Source organism: Pieris brassicae, chromosome 4 (assembly GCF_905147105.1).
Source record: "Pieris brassicae chromosome 4, ilPieBrab1.1, whole genome shotgun sequence".
Lineage (NCBI taxonomy): Eukaryota > Metazoa > Arthropoda > Insecta > Lepidoptera > Pieridae > Pieris > Pieris brassicae.
This window is the reverse complement of record NC_059668.1, coordinates 11,140,972-11,152,866: the sequence shown is the minus strand read 5'-3', so window position 1 is coordinate 11,152,866 and position 11,895 is coordinate 11,140,972. Positions and strand designations below refer to the sequence as shown.

At 35.7% G+C, this 11,895-nt stretch overlaps 3 protein-coding genes across 4 annotated transcripts; 1 reads left to right on the top strand and 2 right to left on the bottom strand.

Moving 5' to 3' along the window:
* The first annotated feature begins 1,021 nt into the window (after positions 1-1,021).
* On the top strand, positions 1,022-3,338 carry LOC123708673 (post-GPI attachment to proteins factor 3). Its single transcript, XM_045659496.1, has 7 exons — positions 1,022-1,268; positions 1,429-1,583; positions 1,738-1,893; positions 2,419-2,543; positions 2,693-2,826; positions 2,958-3,162; positions 3,240-3,338. Exons 1-7 carry the CDS (start codon positions 1,148-1,150, stop codon positions 3,313-3,315), a joined length of 972 nt encoding a protein of 323 aa, XP_045515452.1. The 5' UTR covers positions 1,022-1,147; the 3' UTR covers positions 3,316-3,338.
* Positions 3,308-6,419, bottom strand: LOC123708672. Its single transcript, XM_045659495.1, has 3 exons — positions 6,198-6,419; positions 4,020-6,121; positions 3,308-3,944 (listed from the first exon to the last, which is right to left on the bottom strand). Exons 1-3 carry the CDS (start codon positions 6,280-6,282, stop codon positions 3,405-3,407), a joined length of 2,727 nt encoding a protein of 908 aa, XP_045515451.1. The 5' UTR covers positions 6,283-6,419; the 3' UTR covers positions 3,308-3,404.
* A 519-nt stretch (positions 6,420-6,938) lies between these two features.
* On the bottom strand, positions 6,939-10,552 carry LOC123708941. Of its 2 annotated transcripts, none has more exons than XM_045659977.1 (4): positions 10,461-10,552; positions 10,273-10,379; positions 7,937-10,098; positions 6,939-7,862 (listed from the first exon to the last, which is right to left on the bottom strand). In XM_045659977.1, the coding sequence occupies exons 2-4, from the start codon at positions 10,358-10,360 to the stop codon at positions 7,047-7,049; spliced, it is 3,066 nt and encodes a 1,021-aa protein (XP_045515933.1). In that variant the 5' UTR covers positions 10,361-10,379; positions 10,461-10,552; the 3' UTR covers positions 6,939-7,046. The 2 variants fall into 2 exon arrangements, with proteins under 2 accessions (XP_045515933.1, XP_045515932.1); XM_045659976.1 differs by having other exon boundaries at positions 10,465-10,515.
* Positions 10,553-11,895: the final 1,343 nt, after the last annotated feature.

Sequence of the window (11,895 nt, the reverse complement as noted above, 5' to 3'; positions counted from 1 at the left end):
TTTCGTTAAAAATTGAATAGGCCTATTTTCCTGGCTAATATATTTTTTATTAAAAACTTAACTTTTACGACGCTATTATGTCAAACGATGTGGGAGGCATTTACATTCCCTATTAATAGTTGGGTAAAATAAAATGTTGGATATATTTAGATACCTTGCATAGTATGAAATTTTGATATTACTATATTGGAGAGCGACTCCTTTCTCGTACTCAACTATATAAAAAAAATAAACTATATTCCAGGACTTGAGACGAAGTCACTGCCGCTAATTTGTATGGAAATGGTCACGTAACAAAGCCTGAATGTTTACGTGATAAAGTATTTTAACGACGACGCATATCCCTTGCTGCATTTTGTTCATGCTGGGATTATATAAGACTTAAACTTAAAAACCCCATAAAACTTGACGAATGCCTCCAACCTGCCTTACTCCTGTCAAATGCAAATGTACACACCGAGACCCACGCATAAATCTTCAAAATCATTTCTTGGCAAACGTGCAAAAAACACGGAGTTTTTGCTCAGGTCGTCATCAGGTGGAGCGTCAGGATTGTTTACACGCTTTCGCTGGTCGCGCTCGAATTCCTATTTTTAAGTTATGACGGCCTCAAAAAAGTCTAGAAAGCATTCCAATGACCGTTATTGTGAGCTTCCACCATTTTTCGGATAATTTGTGGAAGCGACATTTCCTACAATACTATCGGTCAAGACCGAGCGAACGCGATCGAAAGCTGGACAAACATCAACGGTGTGTCGCAGACTTGCAGGGTATCCTCTGTACGGTCAACAAGTGGCATCAGACTTCTTCGAAGGACTTCATCATATCCAATGTTTCACACAAGGGACCCAAGAATATACCCCTGTTAAGACTCCATATCGAACCTAATAGTATCTCTAACCTTGGCGACCACATCTTAATTAAAAATGATAAATTTACAGTATTATCTCTAAATGGTCTGTTATAAATTATATTATCTATAAATTTTTCTTGAGCGTGTTTCGTTAGTCTTTGGCAAACAGTCTACCCGTCATTTTTAAAACCAATATGTTTAATAATAAATAATAAATGTTAAAATGTAATTTGATTTGAGTTGGTTTAAGCTGTGACTGTGATAATAATTGGTGCATTAGACAAACCCATTAAAATGTGGTTCACAATGATACTTTTTTTGTCCATTTCCAAGTTTGTTTTATGCAGTGACGGTGATCGATCACCATTTTACAATAAATGTCTGAAGAATTGTAATAATGAAAATTGCACGAAAGGTACGTTTAGTTTTACATCAATTATCTGATTTGGCAATAAAACTGGAATAGAAATTAACTATGAATTGCGATCCAATTTTTGGAAGGCTTCTTACAGATGGGTTTATTTAATATTGTAATGTTTGTGGAAATATTTGTTTAATAATGATATCTGTTTTAGAAAATCAATTTAAACCACATGCTGCAGCTTTGCAAGACATATGGAGTAAAATATCTTGGTGGACTTGTGATGATGAATGTCGATACAATTGTATGTGGAAGACAGTTCAAGGATTTGAAGAACGGGGCTTTAATACACCTAAGTTTCATGGAAAGGTAATAAGTTCTTAATTTTAAACACACAATATATAAATATCAAATAGTATAGCATTAATACTAATAAAGAGAAGAGCAACACAACTCATTTATTAAAATTTGTAATTTAAAATTTAGTCAGTACTAAGTTGATTATGCCATATTTTTATTTCAGTGGCCATTCAGGAAAATTATGGGTGTGCAAGAACCAGCTTCTACTTTTGCCTCTTTCCTGAATCTTGCTGTCCATGCCTCCATGTATCAGGAAATAATTAAGCAGTTTCCTATTAAAACAACACCTATAGTACTCTTTTGGCATGCATTTGCTATTGTAAGTATAAATAAGATATATATTCCTTACTTTTACTGGATACATTAATAGACTACTAATTAAAATAACTTAATTCAATGTTAATGTATATTAAATTTTAAATATAATCTCTATCTTCATAATACTACATTAATAACAAAGTGCCACATTTATAATGCTTAACCAAAATCACATTTGTACCTGTGTGTTTCCCAACCTTTTTTGTGCCATGCCATGCCATCACCTTAGCCTTTCTAAAATAGCTAGGCCCCACTATGTAATATACATAATTTTTAATATTAAAATATTGAACTGTTCACTTAACAAACTAGGTTTTGGGGAGAAATTACTAGGAAATTTTCAACGAAACACAGTAAGTAAATTTTTAAAATATAATGAAAAACTGAAATTTTGAATAATATTATTAAATTTTCGAATAAACGCCCTTAACAATCAAACTACCCCAATGTGGGTTGTGGGCCTCACTTTGGGAAACAGTGCTGTACCCAGTTTTAGTTTAAAGTTAATGAAAATGCCCTATTACAGGTATGTATGAATGCATGGATGTGGTCTACCATTTTCCATACCAAAGACAACTATTTCACCGAATTTATGGACTATGCATGTGCATTGTCTATGGTAATTATGTTATTTGTTGCTGCTGTATTAAGGTACTTTTCCTTCTATTTGAAATATTTTTTTGGAATACATTTAATTTAAGCTTTATTTAGAAGAAAAGCAAAGCGTTTAGTTGCATGCACTTTTACAGAGTTTATTATGTAGTTAAGTAAATAACTTAAATTTCATAAAACAATTCCAGGGTGTTCCACAAGAGACGAAAATTGTCTGCAGTGGCATTATTAGCAACAGTGGTGTATTTCGTGGAACATGTCCGATATTTGTACACTGGTAGAATTGACTATGACTATAATATGCTAGTGAACATCTGCTTTGGTAAGTATAAACGTATTTAATGAATTAAGAAACACAAATTTTAATTCGATTGGGTACCATAATGATCCCATAACGAAATTTAATCTTTGTATTTTGTCAATTGTAATAAAATATTGTTAAAATGTTTACAGGGGTTGCAGGCTCTGTAATCTGGTTATTATGGGCCGGGATTCAATATATATCTGGTCGGCGCGAATGTTGGCGGCTGGTGGCCTTCACGTTGTCTTCAGGCGCGGCCCTGACCCTCGAATTGTTAGACTTCCCACCACTTTACGGCTGGGACGCGCATGCTCTATGGCACCTGGCCACTGTGCCCTTGCCTGTACTATTCTACAGGTAGTGTGTGCCAAATTTATTGGCATCGTTTCAGTAAGCCAAACAGTACTTATTGAAATTTTTAATTTTTTTTTCAGATTCGTTATCGATGATCTCAATTACCTAAAGAGTAATTACCTAAAAAGTGAAAAAAGTAGTCTAAAATTAGCTTAGTAATTTAATAAAGGATTTAACAAAATATATTACTTTATTTAAAACACACTTCACATAACTGGTCAACAAACAAAATTTCTTCAAACCAATTAATTGTCCAAGATTAAATTTTTCCAATGTTCCCCGCAACGTAGTCCCAGCTTATGTTTTTTTAGAAAGCCTTTCTTCTCTTTTGCATTTTCATATTGAGCGAGATCATGACTACTGTCTCTATGGATAATCACACTTCTGGCCTCGTAATTGCTCCGGTAGGGAGCATACTGCTTTTGGTATCTCACCGATTTGCTAGTCACGGCTTGATCGCGTGCGTCCTTTTGCTCGTTTTGTCCAAACGTCAAATCTTCGTTCCAATGCCGCCGGTACTCTTGCTCCATATAAGGAGACCGCCGTATCCTTTTACCGTTCACTTGGATATTAATACGCGGTTTCTTTTTCGTGTATATTGTTCTGTGAGGCGGTGGATTGTTGTCTCGCGATCCGTTAACACTTCCGCTATAGACCGTCTCATACTCATCGGTCTCGCTTTCTTCAGACGATTCGCAATCCTCCTCTCCGACGTTGTCATCGTGCTGTGAAACTTTACGCCTTCTCAAAAACTTCGCGATTCTATTGAAAAAGCCCTTTTTGTTCTGGAAAATTTAAATTATCTTATTCGAAAAAGTATTCAACTAAACTCTATTATTTTAAAACTAACCTAATCCTACCTTTTCATTTAAACTTCGAGGTCCGACTGTACTATGGCTCTCTGTGTCGCCGTAGGTGTGTCCCAAATCTTGTTTTCTAATATTATCATTCCTTATATTATTTCTTTCTTCCAGTCGATACAGATGATATAATTTGGATTCTATAGGTTCTTGATTTGTTTTTTTGTCAGTAAGAGTTTCTTTCGTTTCTTTTTCTTCTGACTGCGAACTAGTTTCAGTGCACATAGATAGCAAGGCTTCTATTTCTTTATCACTTTTTGCCACTTTGGATTCGCCCACCATGCTTTTCATATCTGTTTCAGACTTTTCATTATCGTAATTCGAACTAGAATAATTATTTTTAGGGAGATAATCTAAATTTAACGCGACAGACTTGTAAATCTCTTGAATAAGATTGTTTGTCTCAGTTGTGTGGCTGTTAGTATTAGTTGCAGTTGTTATTGCATTGGGTGTGTCACACTTAAAGAAACAATTGTCTTTGCGTTGACAAGAACACTTACAGCGTCCTTGACAGGACTGCATAAAGTACGGTGAGTTCTGGACGCATTTTACTGGCTGACAAGGAATATTATCAAAACATACTCGGCCAAAAGGCATGTAAGCCTGTGCATATGGAGAATAAAATGAAGGGTTTGCTGCAGTGTAAGTAAAATGATTAGCAGAGTCCTTGGTTATGTTATTTTCAGAGGAACCTTTTTGTACTATAGCATCCTTTTTCACTGTTTCGCCTTTGTTTAATTGAGTATTTGTTTTAACTTCAGTTAGCACGGACTGCAATATACTTTTTATCTGGTTCAGCATTGTCTCAGTCTTCGTGTCATTCAACAAATCGACTTCTAATTGAATACTTTTTGACGTTTTTCCGAGATTATCTTTAGAATTTATGTTAAATGTTATGTGGTTTTCTCTTTCATTTGTCATGGCTTGATCGCGAGTGACGGTAACTTTCGGTGAAAGTACACGTTTCGTATATATGCTACCACAATTCACTGAGAAACTTCTAGAGGTATCTTCGTAAACTAGATTTTTCTTTTGCAAGTATTTTTGCCTTTTTGAATGAGATGGGATGGGTTCATTTTGATGAACATCTTGTCGAGTTTGATAACGACGATACGTTTCTGCACGATAATTTAGAGTGATTGGATCGATTTGGTATTTATTTCGCGGCGTTTTATGGCAGTTCATGTTGTTAAATGTTTTCGGTATCGCTTTTTGATGTTTATTTACTGAACTTTCCGATATTTCTTTCACAGGTACAATATCATAAAACTTAGAATCGTAATACCCTTTGTTAAAATCTTTCGTTTTAACATACGAGCGATCACGTTCAATCATTAAATTAATACCATTTCCCATGTAATTGTCAATGTTTTGAAATCTACCATAGCAGCAAGAACAGATATCAGAGTCATTCCGTACTGGAGAATCTATATCTTTGCAGATAGGTCTCGTAAAGTGACTTGTATCTGAAAATTCTTCAATTCCAAACCTTGAGTCGTATTGCTTTCGCATAATTTTGGAGAGGTGTGTACTAAATATGTCTTTTTTAATCTGTGGCTTTGCTTGGCTCTTTAAATTTCGGCTCAATAAAAGTGGATTTATTGTTTCAGCGTAATAAACAAAATGCGTTTTTGGTTTTTGTTTTTCCTCCCGGGCTACCTTTCTCTTCCGTCTAAAGATATTTCGCCTTTTGCTTTGTTGTATTGGCTGCTTAGAACAGTCAGTATCTCCAATAGTTTTAGTTTGTTGTCCACAAGATCCAAGCGATAATGCAGAGAAGACGAAGGAAACATCCGAGTCTTGTTGATTGGGACAAAATATATTCTTGCTTTGTTTATCTGGATTGACGGATTTGTCAATATTAGCCTTTGAGTCATAAATTTCAGGACCCCTCAAACAAGTTTCCGGGACAGTCGCGTTGAAAGCTGTCGTTTTTTCAGATGTCTTCGCTCTCTTAGATACGTCTCCTGAAGTAATGTTCTTGTCGGACCCTTTAACATCCTGCAACTCCTTCTCTAAATTCACAATTTTTTGTTGGAGATCGGTCACATCAATCGGTATGCACGAAATAATTTTGACTTCGGTTTGTGAAGCGCTGTTTCCTGGAGCACATTAGAAATTCATGTATAATAATGCAATATTCGCTGTAGCGTACAAATATTGTCTATAAAAACGTACCTAAATTGAAAGCGACTCTGCGCAGAAAGTTTTCAATTCCTTTAAACCGTTGTTTGAAACTTTTAGCAATATCCTCGTCGCACATTTCTAATTGGTACAATAGTAGGATACGTTAGTATTAGTTAGTATATTAAGAAACTTAATTGAAAATTTCGAATTTCATTTTGGAATAATAAGCCAAATAATTTAGTACTATGTTGACAAAATAATGATTACTCAACTTTCAACCATTCAAGTTTTTTTTTCTTTTAAAATAAGATAGTGACTTTCAACGCAAAAAGAAGTATTTATCGGCTCTCGAAATCTTTTTTACTTTTGTTTTACTAGCGGATTGTTGTCACGGATCACATCAGCGATCTATAGCCGGCACGGCGACGGCATCTATAGCCGACAAGGATACAGAAAATAGTTTCTAAACTATAATAAATCAACTAGTAAGTCGATTGTGTTGGTTTAGTATGAATAACCTTCTAATGAATGCAAAAACGAAATGCATACAATTTTATGCAAAAAAATGCAAAGGTATGGGGATACTAGACCAATTATAAATGATGAGGAATTGAATCTGAATGATACAACTGTATTTATTTGAATCACCATGGATTCAAAACTTCAAACTTCAACCTTATTTCAACCGATTAGCGAAGAGACTTAGTTCTACAGCTTACGCGGTTAAAAAATTCGCTCACTAACTGATGTCGATACAGGCGCAATGCCTCAGAAACTAAATAAAATGCTTAAACATTCTTTAATTTTAAATACACAACGATAAAAAATAACATTTGTAAACATCACAAACTGCAACACTTGACAAGAGATGAATTACAATTTTACATAAGTTGGATTTTCTTATATAAACATACGTGGCTTATACATTCGGGGTGGGTCACCCCATGATGACTTGTCCTTACCGAGCAGTGTCCGTACTATAAGGTTTCGGGGTGAAAACGGATTCCTTTTGTAAAATAATTTCTTTAACATTGCATTTCGCATTTTAGTATCTCCTAAAGCGAGTTCCTTCTGTGTTTTAATCGAAAACTTAAGAGGGTCAGAATTACTGCTCACATTTTTCGTAGCTTTCTGTTTTAGCTTTTCCCAATTCAGAATAATGTTCCTTTCCTTTGGGGTCTGCGTCGTTATCGTACTATGTTGCTGAAGCTGCATCTGAGCAGATTGAACTTTCTTTTTAAATCGGGGTAAGAGTGAAAGTTTTCTGTCACTCTGTGTGCCAATGCTTTTGACTTCAATTTCTTTCAGGCAGAGAGGCACTTGAGGAATTTGCGGCGGGTCGTGGTGATTGTGATCGTGACAGCAGGTGGGAGCACGTAACATTGGGCAACGTTGTGGCGTAGAATGAGCCTGCGGGTGTTGCCCGTGCTTGCATATGTCGTAAGTAAATTCCTGGGAAACATAATCATTTCCACAAGCATATTCTTGCAACGAGTCATGAGCCGGACAACATCTCGCTTTTCGTGGTCTATTAAAGCACTCTTGAGCGTGTACGTTATAATTTAGAATATTTTGCTTAAACGGAGGCCTAGTATGTGGCATAACTTCGACTTCTATCGTACTCTCGCTTTCGCTTACTTCCTCAATCACGTCTTTCTTTTTACGTTTAAATAGACCAAATCTATTTAACACCTTTGAAATTTTGTTCTTTTTGGCCTGAAACATTATGAATTAGAATGAAATGTTTTGCGGATCGTTAGATAATTTTATAATAATGGAACATTGCATACCTCACAAGTCTTCTCCATTTCGGTCTCAGATGAAGATCGTGAAGTTTGTAGGTTTAGCTTTTCTATAACAGTATCAGATAACGTCGGATTTGTAGAGTAACAAGACTCACTTGTCATTCGTGATCCGATAGCTTCACAACTCTTTGAATGGCACTTCATTTTTGGTGTTTCTACCATAGCGTCATGCTTAGAAGCTTTGGAACTTCCGACACTTCTAGATGTTAATATCTTCTTTTCGACTTTGATCTGTCGTACATTTTCATTACTTGCGCGTCTGGCGTGAGTACAATTACCATTTCGAGCAACACATTTATAAATTTCTTTAATGAGTTCTTGGGTTTCATGGTGACAAGATGGTACAGAGGTTTTATTTACATTATTATCATATGATACATTTTCTTGACAGTTATGAGTACAAGTGGCGCAAGTATAACTTGGCGAGGGTACCATAAAACTGTTAGGAGAGTAGTTAATAGGACATATTGGCAAAACAGGATAACAGCAAGGATTGAAAGATGGAACAATTGGGGGCGGCGGATATTGTGCTGAACTATTATTTATGAAGCTGGATTGGTTAATTTTGGGTGTCGTATGGGAATTGCTCTGGTCGTTGACTTGTGTTTGTGATTGTTTAATACTTTTGCTACTCATCTCGGAGTGACTATGAATTGATTCTCTTTTGATTTCATGTAAAAAGCTTTGTAGAATGTCTTTTATTTCACAAAGAGCTTTATCAGTTTTGTCTACTGTACAACTCGTTACTTGAGTGTGCATTGTTTCATTATTAATATTAACATGTTTTGGTTCTATGTTCGGATATTGTAGACTACTCAACGTTCCACCATCTTGCGTTTTATTTGGTCCTTGGTCCCTACGCATTTGACGATACCGAGATAAATCTGAATAATCGTCTATTACTTCAAGTGGCGGCTTTTTTCTTAACGATCTATGAGTTACGTTGGGAAGTATCATATCATCGTAAGCGTACCGTTGTGCTGTAAGATTGAGCCGTGGTCTATTTGTTCTAGGGGATGGTAATACTTCTCTAAAGCGCTCATGCCGCTTATTATTTTCTTCAATAAATTTTCGTCTAGATTTAGGACTGGACTTTTCTTTAACTGGCACCAAATCGTAAAGATTAGAATCATTATAGTTAGTAATATGAGATTGTTTGTACCTCCTTTGCTGCTTCGAACTGTACAACCGTGCATCGCAGATACTTCTCATATCACTAAGGTTATACCGCTCGCAATGACGGTGCCTAACTTTTCTATGGCCTTCAAAACAACACGAGCATAATTCACTGCCTTCCATGACATCATTTCGGATGGTAAATTCTTGATCACGGCATACGGGCGCTGAAAATTGACTGAAGTCTGATAATCTTCTACCAAATAATTTCACTGGCTTATATTGTTTTCGTATTATATCCGCTATAAAATCTTTATCGACATTGGAATAGTGATGTGATTTCTTGCGGGTTTTTCGACGTTCGGTATCTTTTTTGTTATCAGGTTTTAAGCGTCCAGTGTCTTCGCACTCCCTTAAGATTACGTTTTCAATGCCTTTTGCAATTTTCCTGTGACGTCTATGACTATCCTGATATCTCGATTGACATGTATCCTTATTATATGATTCTCTAGGTGACTGAAGACTTATACTTGAGTATACTCTTTTTAAATTATCTTCATTTATATTATTGTCACGTTTTGATTTAGGATGCGAGATCGGTTTAAAATGTTTAAACCGACATTCGGGATTCCTGGGTATGTTGCATGGTCTCTCAACGACGTATTCTTTGTTACAAACCTTGTGGAAATGTTTATTATCATTCATAATTATTTCGTCACTGCCCCATTTACTCATGGACTGACTTTTATGCGATTTAGTATAATTCCTTCTCGGTGTTTCATAAAGTATTTTAGTTTCTATATCTCGTGTTCTGCTGCTTTCACACGCTGGTTTACTTGGCGTGGTCTGTTTAATTTCGTGGCTTGTCGTGCTCTCCCCTTTACGAAAATTGTGTTCAAGAAAGGACAGGTCCCGACAATGCTTGCTTACTTTGTCAAGATGTTGTTCTATTATATCTATTTTACTTTGGAGATCAGAGACACTAAGTTCGATGCTTGAGTGCGTTCTGGAGTCGGTTTGTGATAGAGTTCCTGGAAACAAAGTGTGTCGTTTATGTTTAAATAGGTCCAAAGCCGTAACGCCAGTTTAAAATAATAGTCCTATGAGCTTAAAAATATGATATGGATATGGCGAGAATTTTACATTTTGTCAATAAATTACTCGAAAAGATACTTATTTAAGTTAAGACTGTCAAGTTAGGTTACCGATTGTTTTCTTAAAGAACTCCTTGATAGCTCGACAACGGCGTTTAGTTCTTGGAGATATACGTCGGTGCGGGGCTCGTAATGGCATCACCTTCGCAATTTCCTAACTACAAGCACAACAATGATTTACTATCGTATTAACAAAAATATTAAGGTTAAATATTAAACTTTATCTTTAAAGTATATACCTACTTTATCTTTATGCTAGTTAAATTTTCATTTTATGAGATTGGGAAATTATAATTACACAAATTAATTTTCATATTGTCTATAATAATATCTGTTTTCGAATGTTTGTCTTATAAATTTAAGTAATTTTCTTTTATATTAACTTGACTTTTGAATTTCATCTGACGTTTTGTATTAATTTTTTCGCCAAGTCTATATACTCTTTGTACATAGCCAGCACTCAAACACCTCCCGATCTAAAATAATACATTAACTTTATTTAGGTACATTTATTTTAGTTACGATACAATTTATTATTTTTAATATTTCGGAATAATCGAAGGTTTCATCGAATCTTTCGTCTTTAAATCTAAAATTTTAAGTAAAATTTAAAAATAGAACCATTTCGTGGAACCCCATAGCTGTAACTGATGTCATAAGTCACAACCAAAAAATTCAACAATGACTGCTAGATTGTAAGGGACAAATAGTTTAAAGTTGTTTTTATTTTTAGTTTATTTTCGAATGCTCTCAAAATTTCTGTGCACGGCCCCATTATTGCGGCCGTTTATTATTGCGTTAAAAGTGATCCCAGCGAGCAGAGTGTTGACGAGGAACGCAGGTCATTACATCCCGCCGACACAGTACGACGTACCTATACCGCGAAGGCTTCATTTAACTTATGTTCTGAGGGTGTATTGGGAAACTATTCCACTATTTCTCGTCACTTGCACCAGCTTCGCTCTCTGCATCTTTTCCATCTACTGGGCTTCTAACCATAAAGTAAGTTTGATTCTAAATAGAGTTAACGCATTAGATTCATGGGAAACATTATTTATTTAACCGACTTTAAATGAGTTTAGGTATCGAAGAGTGAAAATATTTTTAACAAATTAAACTCTGGTACACAGATATTGTTACATCAACCATATAATATCAATAAAATCATCATTTGAGAGAGAGCTAACACCAATAACAGGGACATTTCCTTGTTATTGAAGTTGCAGTGTCTTTTTTTGTCCAGGCTGACGTAGTATACACGACTCATACCCGCGAAAGTATCTCCCGCACGATGGATCTGCGCAATCCAGACGTGCTGAAGCTCTTCGTCATCCATCAGCGCTACGAGCCTTGGCCCGAGATGCAAGACGTGCTCGACAAGATGAACTACGCGCAAAAGACCGCAATAATGAGAGCCCGCATCTGCAAACCTTCTTAAGCTGGACCAAATACACCAAACGACAGATATTTATATGGAATTTCTTTATCATGAAAATGTCTGTTGCTTGGAAGATACGCCAAACAAAAATGTTGGGGTTGGGTTGGGAGCAAGGTTCAAGATGACCAACGACGATAGTATTTTAAGTTTGAACGTAACGCTGGTAAAATATAACATCTAAACCAGATATTAATGGAAAGGTTGTGGAAATGGACACTCAATCTTACCTAGTACGG